Genomic DNA, 13675 nt, shown 5'->3' with positions numbered 1-13675 from the left:
AAGCGGGAAAGGCACGCATCGCACAAGTTTCCCGCAGCAGTCTACGTTCACTGCAGAAACCACACTCTTAACTTGGCGATTGTGCACTCCACTAAGGTCAGGGATCTTTGTAACTGTCTAGACACGGTCCAATAAATAGTGAACTTCATGGCAAACAATCGCAACAAGAAATGCCTACAGAAATTCTCTGACACCCGCTGGTCTCAGCTTGATTCATGTAGGCCTACAGTAGCCTATGTCTTCTGTCATTGATCACTATGAGGACATTTTAACCACGATGGTTGAATCAAAATCAGAGGGAGACAGCAAGTGCAGCTCGAAAGCGACCTCCCACACAAGAGCAATGGAATCATTTGATTTTATTATATGCCTTGTGATAGGGTTGCCTTGTGACGTTTGATCAGAAGGCTACATTTCAGCTGCGCATGTATTTTTTGAATTTTAAATTACGCTGTTGTTGATTTCTAACATGTCTCTGTCTTTGCTGTTCTATCTAATAGTAGTCTATGAGTTATATATTGGCGGTAACCACTGTTCTTGGGGTATTGTGAAATGTCCAGCTGGTGACTGACACAACGTTCGTTACGCAACGATGCTTTCGGGAAACGGTGTGAAAACTGTACGATGCTCGTACGATGAACTTAACAAACCACTTAGGCTAACGATGCTTTCGGGAAGTGGGCTCCTATGCTAACTCCTTACAGCATGAAGGTTAGACGTGTGCTGATTTTACATGCCCGCTGAAAGTGTATCCACAAACAGCAGCCCAGTCTTTTTTATTGTTTGTCATGTCCATCATGGGATTAATGGTGTAGTTTTTGCCAATAGTAGCCTATTGGTTGTGTTTCTTGTTGTGTTTTGTGGTGGCATTGGTGGTGTTCATGTTGTTTTGGGGGGCTTTTGGTGCATTATGACCATAGGCACAGCACAGATAGTGATGGGCCAATGTGGCATGGGCCTATTAAGCTGTTGTAAGAGCTATAATTTCTGTATAATTATTTAAAAATGCAATAGCCGCTCGACAGCTATTAGTGTAATGCTTTGTGTGAGCCAATTTAAATTTTAGGCCGCTCCTAGGGAATCCATGTTGCCTGTCACATTTGGACACACTGCTTATAATTCTACCACAGGTGCAAGGATCCAACAAAACTCTTTCCAACATTTAAATCTTACCGACAGCAACTTTAAATTCCCAGTATTGTCCTAATCCATCTCTGACTATGAGCTTTTCATGATGTCATTTGGAATAATAGCTATAGTCTGACATTTGCTTCATGTTTTCAATATTTTTCCACTACCGGTTTCCTGTATATTTATGTCAGCCCAATCTTTTGTCAAGTTAGACATCAGCCAAATGGGTTTTAAAATGTGCCTCTATTACATCAGTGCTTACCTTTTACGTTGTCATCCTTTTCACGGGATGGACAAATTTATAAAGGATGTGCTTAACATTGTTATAAGCACTATAGTTGTTCTATTCAATCATATTTGGTTGACATATGCATCCATAACGGAATGGCCTGTAAAACCTCAAGATCTTTAAAGTCGTGGCACACGCGGTCCAGATCAGTTCATGCCAGGCATCAAGAAAACCCCACGTTCATTACAGAAAAAACAAAAGTGAAAAAAACAAAAATGTTTTATTGGAGGAGCAACAAAGACATCCTCAAATGCATACACAGAGCACTGTACAAAAAGTAGTGTCCACCATCACAAAATACACAGTAGTCCATTCAAAAACATAAAGACTCCATAAGTGATAAACCGTTCCCCACGGCGGGCGCCATGTCGAGACGCATCACCGCACGGATCACCGCGCCGCTCTGACCCCGCCCTCCCACGTCGGGCGGCGTTCCGCTTGGCCCCCCCCCGCCGTCGCCCCGCTAGGCCTTGTTGATGCAGCCCTCGCGGATGAGGAAGTCGTAGATCTTGCGAGTCTTGTTGACGTCGATCTTGATGAGCGAGCGCGCCTGGGCCAGCCGCAGGCCCCCCTGCCGCCGGCACTCGCTCAGCAGGGCCTGCTTGTACTCCAGGTAGGCCCCGGGCACCAGGCGCACCACCTGGCACAGCTGGGGGGGGGGGGGGGGGGGGGAAGAGACTCATGTGAGCGATAGCCTGGGGGAACGCGCACTGCTGCGCCACATGGACATGACGGAGGATGAGGACTCGCCTGCACGCTGATCATGTATTGTGGCTTCATTAGATGGCCTCATTTTGGTTTAATTATTAATAACGAGGATTCGATAAGCAGGCGGGTCAGTAATTTAATCTTCTCACGAAGGGTGCAAGTCTAGACTAGAAAGGCAGCTGGACTGCGTTACTCTAAAGAGTTGTTCATTAATAACAGCTAATGACTAACAGCCCTCTCAATGAGACGGGTGAACCCGGACCCCGTACCTCCTTCTCCCTCTCGTTCAGCTTCTCGGTCCCGGGCAGGCCCGTCAGGTTCAGCGGGGGGGCGCTCCTCCTGCCCGTCGCTGTGGAGACAGGCGGGCACGCAGCCACACAACCAGGCGGTCAAACAAACGCACCGGACCGGTTGGGTGGGTCTCAGATAACGTGATAACTAGCCTGAGCACAACCTCAAAGAATCAGAGAGGCCCTTGTTGGGAGGGACATTGAGGAGGAGAAGTAGAGCGGGATGGAATGATAGGGCGATAGGGAATGAGGAATTGATAGGGGGGAGAAGGGGGAGTGAAGGGAAGGAAAAGTGAAGGAGAAGGACTGAGGGAGGGAGAAAAGGGGAGTGAGGGAGGGAGAAAAGGGGAGTGAGGGAGTGAAGGGAGGGATAAGTGAAGGAGAGGGATTGAGCGAGGGAGATAAGGGGAGTGAGGGAGAGGTAGAATTAAAGGGGAGGGAGCGAAGAGGAAAAGAGGTAGAGTGAGGGAGGGAAAATAAAATATATAGCTGTAAATTCTAGCAAAAAAACCCCAATCCAGATTATGCACTCCATTTATCTTTTTTTGGGCAAAAGGCAACAAGGAAGTAAGCAAGGGAGGTGGGAGGAGGAGATAAATATACACGCCGTCTCTGAGCATATTTATGGAGGTGCTTCCCTGAGTGCATTAATGTGGCGACACTGGGAGCGGTGCCAGGAGGACAGCACAACGCGGGAGGAATAGACGGAGGATAAAGGGAGACAAGGAGCGGCAATAAAGAGAGGCTTCTTACTTGACATGGTGATGGTTGTGACAACCGGAGTGATGCCAGAGTCTCTGTGATCAAGGGACAAGTGAGTCAGTACACACACAAACACACACTAGTTTAGTTCCAGTTTAGAGGCAGGATCTTTGGAATAGTTATCTCTAGGAGAATAGCCAAATGTGCAGTACGAAATGTAGTACCATAAATACTATTTATACATACAGCCTCAGTTATTATTCAGTATCTCTGCACCTTTTCATAAAGTGTGGTCTTAGTAGATAACACAGAAGTGGTCTCACATGGCGGCCTGTTTACTGAGCCACTGCTGGCAGGCGCGGCCGTCCTGGATGTACTGCAGAACGTCACACAGCATGGTCCTCTTCCTGCGCTCGTCCTCACGCACGCGCTTCACCCGCTCGTACACCTTGGCACCTTCCGGAAGCAAAAAACACACACACACACACACACACAGTCAGAAGGGAGAGGGGAGTGCTTTAGCTTAGCTTCTCCAACTAAAGAATTACATTTCCTCAAATTACACTTCCTCAAATCAGAATTCCTCAAATCAGAATTCCTTGTAAGAAAGTTCTCAAATTTGGTTTTAAACTGACGTTCCATAAATGTGTTAAGAAGAAAATTCCAATGGCGGCACAAAGCTTAAAGCTCAAAATAGATAAATAAGAGAGGGAAGGATACTTAAATCAATCAATCTCTCCTGGTAACGAATCAACCTGTATTCATTTGTGAGCAGCGTCATTGACGTGTATAAAAAACGGTCTATGAAATTAACATTGACCGGCAAACTCCAAATGCCAGATGCCAATTTTATCTTCAAATAGGCAGATGCTTTTGAAAAAAACAACAACATAATTTTAGAGATAAAGATCTCAATAATATCTGGAAAACCGTGTGAACCCAACAAAATGTTGAGCGTGCCGATGGAAGCCCTAGACGGTGGGTCTGGGGCCACGGGGGACACTCACTGCAGAAGGACTGGATCCCCGCCTTCCTGTACTCCTGCAGTCTGCGTATCTCCCTCCTCAGCTCAAACTCCACTGGAAGGGAAGGCAGGGGTTAGACAGAATGGAGACCAGGGCTGGATCTGACACACACACACACACACACACACACACACACACACACACACACACACACACACACACACACACACACACACACACACACACACACACACACACACACACACACACACACACCCTTTGAGATCAATGCTTGCGGACATCAAAGCCAGACACGTTGCGAGCCGTTACTAATGGGGGTGACAGAGTAACAGGGGTGTTTGTCTGCTGGTCCCGTCCCTGTCATCACGCAGTAAACGAGATCAAAGCTAATTAACCTACAGACACGCGTGGAGAGATGCACGTCGGTCTGTATGGGACAAGGCAACCGCTGCGACCAAGGGCTAAGCTACCGAGATTAAACACAGATCCTTTTTCAGTTTCAATTTTCTGTTTACCATCTATATTTACGTGCAAAGACTTCAACTTCAATATTTACATCCTTTAAAATGAATAGTCTTTTAACAATGTCTTTACAATGTGATACCTGCCCGATGTAAAGCGCTGAATGGCCGCTAGATTACAAACTAAAAATGCGAAGATAACCGGTGCACACGGTTTGTATGAAGGCGATGTGAACCCAACGTGATGTGTGTGGTGCCAGCATGATGGGATCATGACTCACAGGGCAGGCTGACCTTTATCCAAAGAAGCGGCTCGGGCCAGGGTTAGGCTAACAAGTTGGGGCCTCAAAGACTTTTAGGCGTGTAGTGATGAATGTATGATACCGGAAAAATATTGCATACATAAAAAAAACCACATAATAAATAAAGAATGAAATCCAATACGTTTTTTTTTTTTTCTCAAGTGTATTTCGCATCAGAGCGAAACGGGACATGTTTTTTTTCCAACGTTCGCTCAATCCTATTTTTAGCCACACAGTGCTGAGCGCGGGCCCCCGGGGACTCACAGGCGTGGCTCTCGATGAACTTGTCGTGCTCCGTGGGGCCGGCCACCCGGGCGAACCTCCTCATGACGTCATAGAGCTCCTGCACCTCCTTGGGGTAGCAGCGCTCCAGCACTGGGGGAGCAAGGATGGAGAAGAGAGAGAGAGAGAGAGAGAGAGAGAGAGAGAGAGAGGGGGGCGAGAGATAAGCCATAAGAAGCCACTACTGACCAATTAATTCCAACAAAATGGCTGCGCTACATTGAAAGGCTACCGTCCAGATGATTCCAAGCATAAATAAAAGGGATGCTGAATGACGTTTTTCAAGTTTTTATGTATTCTTTTTTTAGTGTAGGTATGTTTTTGTTAGTGTATTTCTTTTTATGTTAGTGGTTAGTGTTGGTGGATGTTTTGTTAGTGGATGTATTTTTTTGTTAGTGGATGTATTTTTTTGTTAGTGGATGTATGTTGTGGATGTTTTTGGTGGCTACCTCGCCACATTTCTGTGCCAGCAATGCTAGTAATGGTGTTGAACCGGCCATGAGGCTTCTTTCTACACCTGTTACAGTTGCTACAATTTGGCCTCCCTCCAGTCCCCACCCACACCCACCTTTTCCCCATCTCCACCCCCAGCCAAGTAAGCACAACGGAGGGGAAGAGTGGTCCACTGAGGCCGGCATCTCCAGAGTGTGGTCAGCAGAGCCAGAAACAGAAGGCTGTGATTGTGCGTGTGTGTGGTGGGGGGGGGGGGGGGGGGTTGAGGAGACGAGCGTGTTGTGTCTGTACTCAGGAAGGGGTTTGGCTCGCCCCCTCCCCCCCCCCCTCCCTCCTTCCCTCGGCACTCTCCCAACCATGTGTGTCGGCCCAATCAATGCGCTGATTAGCGATAACCTTCTCCACACTGCGGCGAGCGGACATGTCAAGGATGAGGTCGCACGGGCGAACACACCCAGCGAGACGCCACACAAACACTCCTCAGACACACAAACGCTCCTCAGACACACAAACACTCCTCAGACACAGAAGCGCTCCTCAAGAGACACACAAACACTCCTCAGACACACAAACGCTCCTCAAGAGACACACAAACGCTCCTCAGACACACAAACGCTCCTCAAGAGACACACTAACGCTCCTCAGACACACAAACGCTCCTCAAGAGACACACAAACACTCCTCAGACACAGAAGCGCTCCTCAAGAGACACACAAACGCTCCTCAGACACACAAACGCTCCTCAAGAGACACACAAACACTCCTCAGACACACAAACGCTCCTCAAGAGACACACTAACGCTCCTCAGACACACAAATGCTCCTCAAGAGACACACTAACGCTCCTCAGACACACAAATGCTCCTCAAGAGACACACTAACGCTCCTCAGACACACAAACGCTCCTCAAGAGACACACAAACACTCCTCAGACACACAAACGCTCTTCACGAGACACAGTAACAACGTTCTTTAGAGACGCTCGCCCAACGATACTTGGAGACAGACCAGTGCGAACGTTGTGCATGCACAGTGGCAACAGGTGAGGAGATGAAATGGAGGGGAAAGCACACCAAGGAGTTGGGCTTGTGTGGGACTGAAAGTCCCCCAGAGTCCCTTGTGTCTTTTGAGTCCCAGCAGAGCGGAGACGGACCCCTGGCCTGCAGCCTCCTGGGGGGGGGACCGCCTTCAGCGATGGGCGCACTAGTGTCACTTCAGGAGCGCGTTACCGGCCTGCGCACGCATCACACACACACGCACGCACACGCCAAGGTGCGGGCAAATGCATGCGAGTACACACACACACACATGTATAACACCCAGTCTTTGACAGTCTCCATGACAACTGGCCAGCAGCTCCATAGCTACCCTGGCTCTGCTCTTATCTTGAAAGACCGGGGAGAGGAGGGAGAAAGGGAGGGAAGAAGGGAGGGAGGGAGGGCTGACTGCAGGTAGATAAATAAAACATGGAGGGGGGGGGGGCCCTCGGCTGCGGTCAGTCCCACCACACCTGGCGATCACAACAAGCTTATGCACAAACTAATGAGACCCATTTATATTCTATTCCATTACCTTTTGGCGGACCCCTTTATCAAAACGACTTGCATTAGGGCATCTTACTCAAGGGTGTGCACGGGAAGACCGATGACACTGGGTTCGAAACCCACAACCTTTTGGGCTGAGAGTCCCAACATCCTGACCACTTGACCATCCTGGGTGAGTCGGGGCGCTCTGGAGCCCCCGGCCATCTGTGACCCCTCGTACCGGTACGGCACCTGGTCCCCGGGCGTTGAGAGGGAGCGAGTGAATGAGCGGTCGGGCGCGGGGGAATGCAAGCCGGGGATGGGCTGAGGTTTGTAATGCCCTGAAACCTCGGAGCGGCACGCTCCTGTCGAACCTCAAGTGGGGAGGGGGGGGGGGCTATTCCTAGAGAGGCAATTAAATGCCGCATAACTGTAGAACTGGCACGTGGCCCAGGCCACCGGTCTCAGCTGTGGTCGTAAACAACCTGCCCCCCCCCCCCAGAAAGACTTCACACTCCCTGCCAAAGAGGCCGTGGAGGTTGATTATGTTATTGTTGTATGTGGGCATCCATAGCAACACACACACACACACACACACACACACACACACACACACACACACACACACACACACACACACACACACACACACACACACACACACACACACACACACACACACACACACACACACACAGGTGGAGTGTGAATGTGGGCTGGCTACAGAACTCACTCTGGAACTTCCGTAGGTTGATCAGCCCGTGGTCTCGGATGATTCTGGAATAAAACCACATTGGATTTGGTGTTATGACCCGTATGTGAACCAAGCTCTGACGTAAAGTAAAAGCTTGAGGGGGGAAAGTAATCGTCTATATTAGATATATATATATTTTGATATGCTACACGTGAACCTCCTAAGATGGCTCAATTTGATTGGTTCCCTATCTCGGGATATTGGGCAATATCCCATGATTGAGATCTCAAACTTGTTTTCATCGCAAAATGTCAGCTAATAAAAGCAAATAAATCCCGGCAAAAAGGATTTTATCAGGCTTCGTGAACATCAGGCACTAATCACTTCGGCGAATAATTGTTAAATATATAATGCATAATACTGTATATACAGGTTGTCTGCTCTTGCGACCAAAGTGAGGAGAAGTGAGGTGGCATTTGTGGAAATAGTCTGCGGTTAGTGTTCAGAGTGACATCAGGGCAGGGCTGGGGCGGGGAGGGGCTCACCGAGGGGAGGGGAGGGGAGCGACATTGAGAGGAGAAGGCGAGCCCAAATGTCACAAGTTTAATATATTGGAGATTTTCGGGGGCGCAAATGCCGAGAGAAAGAGCACACAAGATTTATTCCAAATTGGTGTCATTAACCGAGGCACCTTTATGAAATATGTATGCAGGCTTATTAGATAAAACACGTGTGATTATGGAGGGGCTTTGATTGATGCTCCAGAAGGTATTGTGGTACTTTTAATGAAGGGTACAGGTACAAGAACAAATATTTAAACAGGGAGAATTATTTGGTCAAAGCTTAAATTAATGCTAATATTTGGCTCCTGAATCAAAACTAATTTGTTTAAATAAGAATACACACCATCTTTAACTTTCTCCAACCCCCAGCTTTATATGCATTTCATGAAATAATTGATTGGGCCAAAGCTTAACATCATACATAAAATTGTACATAGTAGTCAGCAAGTATTGCGTTAAGAATAGCCGCGGGTACGTTTTAAGCGCTTACAGTGCCATCTAGTGTTTTCGAGGACTCATTGCATCACCTTGTTAAATAAATCCCCGTTCCACTTACTTCTTCCTGCGCTGTCTCTCCTTTAGTCGTGAGTGATATATATCAACAACTGCAACCTTTAAAGCTGAAAAAGAGAACACAAAATTAATTGTATATTTATATAAAAATATATATCTCGAGCAATGTATTTTCATTCAATAGAAAACACTCCAATTATGACAATGTTTTGCTCACAGTGCAAGACGTCCGAGTCATCGTCCACAAAGTCAATGTCTTTAAGGTCCCATTCAGCATAGTTGTCAAACTCCTACAGAGGATAGAAGAATGTTGAGTCATGCATGATATGTAGAATGTAGGAAGTGACTACTAACCTCAAATAAATAAACGGTAGATTGTACAAAATATTTCACAAATGATAATTTCCTCACTGAATGCATAACTTGAAATATTTATGTAGGCCCATTACAAAATATGTTGTAGTAGTAGTAGTAGTAGTAGTATCAGTCGTAGTGGCAGTAGCAGTAGTAGTAATAGTAGAAGTAGCAGCAGCAGCAGTAGTAGTAAAAGTAGTAATGTAGTAGTAGTAGTAGTAATAGTAGTAAAAGTAGTAATAGTAGAAGTAGCAGCAGTCGTAGTAGCAGTAAGTCATAGCAGCAGCAATAGTAATACTAGTAGTAGTAGTAGCAGCAGCAGTACCAGTAGTAGTAGTAGGAGCAGTACTAGTAGTAGTAGGAATAGCAGTAGTAGTAGCACTAGTAGTAGTAGCAGTACTAGTAGCAGTAGCAGTAGTACTAGTAGTAGTAGTAGTAATGGTAGTAATAGTAGAGGTAGCAGCAGCAGTAGTAGTAGCAGTAAGTCGTAGTAGCAGTAAGTCATAGCAGCAGCAGCAACAGCAGCAGCAGTAGTAGTAGTAGGAATAGCAGTAGCAGTAGTACTAGTAGTAGTATAGTAGTAGTAGTAGTAGTAGTAAATCTGTGATCACCTCCATGAAGTCTGCCCTGGCAGGCATGTATCCCGCCATGTCCCTGGACAGAACTGAGTCAAACGTGGGCCTGGGGGGGTCATCTGTGGCTGGGAGCAGATGGAAGACATGCGCATCACAACTCCCATCTATACAGTTTTCTATACATTTACAGTTATTTACAATGTCCATTTACTATTTTCAAAAGCGGACAAGTTAGGCTGCAAACAATCCCAGCATAACCTAGTCAGGAATCGTCTATAAAGCAGTCCTAAACCACTATGTGTGCGTATACGTGGGCGTGTGTAAAAGAGTACGTTTGAAGGCGATGGCTCCATCCGCGGAGCGAGACTCCTCCATCTGTCGCAGGCTGAGCAGGGTGGAGGAGAACAGGGGGTTGTTGATGAAGTTCTTCATGTAGTGGCTCTCACACTCGTCTTTGCTTTTAGAACGCATCTGATAGGCCACATCCTGCCTGTGGGACCCAAGTGGAACTGTGTTAGACTACAGTATAATGAGGTCTTTGGGGAGAGAATAAAATGAAAAATAGTAATCCTGTATGTGCAAGCCATTTCCTTCAAAGCACCCCGATTTGAGAAACACCGCCCTAGGATGTCTGCTGTGAACATTGGGCATCAAACACTTTACCTTGGAGGCGAACATCCTAACATCCAGACCACTAAACTATTCTGACATCAACTGGATCAATATTATTAGACGGCATGGCATGTGATATTATTTAAGTTTTAAATCAACAAATATTGCTACATAAATGGAGGACGCTTTGTTGAATGTGTTGCTTAAGACTGTGAATACCATTACAATGTCTGTATTTTGGTAGCAGATATGAGAGGAACCACCCACCAATTGCCAAAGCCACAGTCCATCACAGCCTCCAGGAGAGACATCTCCTCCTGGGCTGTCCACCCAGGGTCCAACACAGGAAAATCTGATGTCTGCAATATGTAAACATGGAGTCATTAAAACTGCCCCTGGTTTGTCACGTTGTGTATACGAGGGAGTGTCGTGAGTGTGATACCTACCATGATTTCATATTTATGATCGCTCTCGTGCTTTTTATACTCGAATCCCTTGGTGAAACACTGAAAACACAACACACATTTCTCAATTGACTTGCACTGTGTCCAGAACCGAATCGGTAGGGGATGAGACAAAAGCATACGTCATACCAGGACCTCCTAAGTACCTGTAGGCATAGCAGGAATGGCGAGGGGCCGCACTCAGCACACTTGATGTAGGGCTCGGTGAGGTAGGACGAACAGCCCCTGCATGGAGGCTTGTCAAAGGGATCACCTGGAGCCATAGAGGAAAGTAGTCTTACAACACAGAAAAACAACTAAACTCACTGCCCACAGATGTTGTCACTGCTTTGATGAGCTGTCTGTGAGCAGTACTGTGAGCAGGTGACTACACCTTGTCATGCACGAGGCTGTGCTGATAGCATCATCAAATCTTAGTTAGCCAGCTAGTCAAAAGCAGCCCAACGTTACGCCTCCATTTTCCCTTTTGAGCTATACGCTAAGCTAGCTGGAGCTGCAGTAGTCCACCTCAAACAGCCACATATGATCCTCTCTAAAATAACATGTATTTGCAGTGAGCCTTTAACCACATCATGGTGCCGTTACTTACTTCCAAAAGATGCTAAGCGATCCATGGGTTAGTTAGAACTACAATTGCAATGCCAGAGTCGATGTTTTCGTTGCTATCGATTTTTCCAACTTGACGTGCAGACCTAGAAAGAAGACATAACTAGACAAGGGAAGAAGCGTCGATCAATCGAGGCGGTTCTTCGCTCACCGCAAGGTGTCGCACTTGCATCAAAATGCAAGGAGAAAACAATGGACGTTTCTGTCTCGCTTTCCTTTTCTCTATTGTCGCGATGTCTAGGGAAAAGACGTGACATTAATTAAGAGACTACTGAAACTGAAGATATATAATCTTGTCATCCAAACAAAAACGTCTTTCTTTACAAAATGAGCTTGGCCGCCACATGCCTAAACGGTAGATTTCACCACTACACTATCCAGTCTATAGTCTTGTATGGCCTTGTAATTAATCATATCAAATCAACACATATCCATGTATTTAATTAAGATGGCTCGATAAGGCAAAGAGGATCTGAAAACATTTGGTTCATCTCTCTCTCTCTCTCTCTCTCTCTCTCTCTCTCTCTCTCTCTCTCTCTCTCTCTCTCTCTCTCTCTCTCTCTCTCTCTCTCTCTCTCTCTCATACAATTTAAGTCCTATCAAGCTGTCCAAGACAATGAGACAGACTGCAACAACCCTGAGGCTTCCCTTCTCAGGGGAATCTATAGTGACAAGTGTGCTTAGACACCCTTGCCTGTACCCCCTTTCCCCTTTCCATCCCTCTGGGCTTCCTCCAGCTTCTCACAACATCAGCTGATGAAGGGTGGTACGATTCAGATAGGAGAATCGACATACAAGACAATAATCGGGTTAAAAGCACGTTTACATCATTGACGTAACGGCCCTCTGCGGAAACACAGATTTGGTTAACCATCAAGTCTGAGGTGTCATGAGAGCAATCGACTGGTGATGGATGTTACGTCTCAAGAGGCTCCGTTTTAAAGAGGTGTATATTTCTGGGCTCCTATGCATGGTACAAAGTGCTGCTGGTGACTCAGACAGACAGGGGTGGCCGGCTCCAGGTCCAGAGAGTAGGAGTCCTGCTGCCGAGTGTTGGCTGCCGCTGTGCGTTGAGCCAGCTAATATCACTCATTGTACCCCTGGGTTGAGCTAATTAGCATCTCCAGATGGTGTGCTCCCAGTGTTCAGCACAACTTTTACTTTCTGCGGCGGAAAGTTACTCACGACCCTAGCGAGGTGATGTGGGCAGAAGAAGAATACAAATATGTGTTCATTTGTGCGTGAGACAGCCCACACAAAAATTGAGATGTCCTAATTTTAGTTTTTCATATTTTTATTGATGGACCAGAAAGCAGAATAAGGAAAGAGTATCCTTAGCAGGACAAGAGTTAGCATTCTGATGCTAACAAAGAAAGACAGACAGACGTGAGACGTGTGATTGTCTCCTGCCACGTCCTACCAGCTGCAGCATCATGTCTGCTGACACACAACCTGCTATCCCGAGACCCCCACCCCAACCACCACCAGCCCTTTCTCCCCACAACTCCCCTGCCCAGAGGGGAAGGCCTCAAGACTCAGACCCCTCACCCGCAGCCCCGGCCCCGGCCTGTAGGCCCTCTTTAGGGCCTAAACTATGCCTGCCTGAGTGCATCAAAGAATGGAGAAGCCACAGGGTTCCCCTGTATAGACGTGTGCCAAATTAGATGCACAGGCCGAAATAATGCACGCCCCCCCCCCCCCCCCACACACACACACCCCCACCCCCACCCACCCTATTCTATTTGTTGAGAACCCCGCCCTTCCTTACACACACACATAGACACACACACACACACACACACACACAGACCCCCCCCCCCTTTTTTTTAACTGAGCACTTCCCAGCTGCTGCAATCTCAATATGAGGCCCGAGAAGAAAGGAAGGCATCTGCCACGCGCCTCGCATGCTCAAAAGAAAATCTGCTCCCTCTCATGGAAATAACATGAGACCCTATCAAAAGGCACAGGGGTGACAAAATTAACAGTTGAGTTAGTGGACCGGCGTCAGTGTGTGTGCAGCACCAAGCCAATGAGTGGATTTACCTGTAGTACTCTTGGACCTGAATCAAATTGGCCTCGGTTCAATTTGACCACTCAGGCTTTTGTTTGACTAAACAAAATGGTTTGATTATAGTATCCACAAAACCTTCTCTTCTTTCTTTAATTT

The 13675-nt window shown here is 47.0% G+C and overlaps 1 protein-coding gene across 1 annotated transcript; it reads right to left on the bottom strand.

Moving 5' to 3' along the window:
* Positions 1–1661: 1661 nt before the first annotated feature.
* tada2a (transcriptional adaptor 2A) lies at positions 1662–11591 on the bottom strand. Its single transcript, XM_084467520.1, has 15 exons — positions 11492–11591; positions 11049–11155; positions 10885–10944; positions 10706–10797; positions 10159–10316; positions 9863–9951; positions 9115–9187; positions 8941–9004; positions 7861–7904; positions 5134–5244; positions 4128–4199; positions 3444–3576; positions 3172–3215; positions 2398–2477; positions 1662–2069 (listed from the first exon to the last, which is right to left on the bottom strand). The coding sequence occupies exons 1-15, from the start codon at positions 11514–11516 to the stop codon at positions 1884–1886; spliced, it is 1338 nt and encodes a 445-aa protein (XP_084323646.1). The 5' UTR covers positions 11517–11591; the 3' UTR covers positions 1662–1883.
* Positions 11592–13675: the final 2084 nt, after the last annotated feature.

This window comes from Micromesistius poutassou (genome assembly GCF_964030765.1).
Source record: "Micromesistius poutassou genome assembly, chromosome: 4".
In the NCBI taxonomy this organism is placed as follows: domain Eukaryota; kingdom Metazoa; phylum Chordata; class Actinopteri; order Gadiformes; family Gadidae; genus Micromesistius; species Micromesistius poutassou.
This window is presented reverse-complemented; position numbering and strand designations above follow the sequence as displayed.

Bases quoted from the DNA above. Each gene is read 5' to 3' on its own strand.
- tada2a (XM_084467520.1), bottom strand. From the start codon at position 11,516: ATGGATCGCTTAGCATCTTTTGGAA. The intron at 7,905-8,940 runs GTAAGTGGAACG...GTTTTATTCCAG, and splicing joins GAGAGACAGCGCAGGAAGAA to AATCATCCGAGACCACGGGC. The intron at 2,070-2,397 runs GTACGGGGTCCG...CCCCCCCCCCAG, and splicing joins TGAACGAGAGGGAGAAGGAG to CTGTGCCAGGTGGTGCGCCT.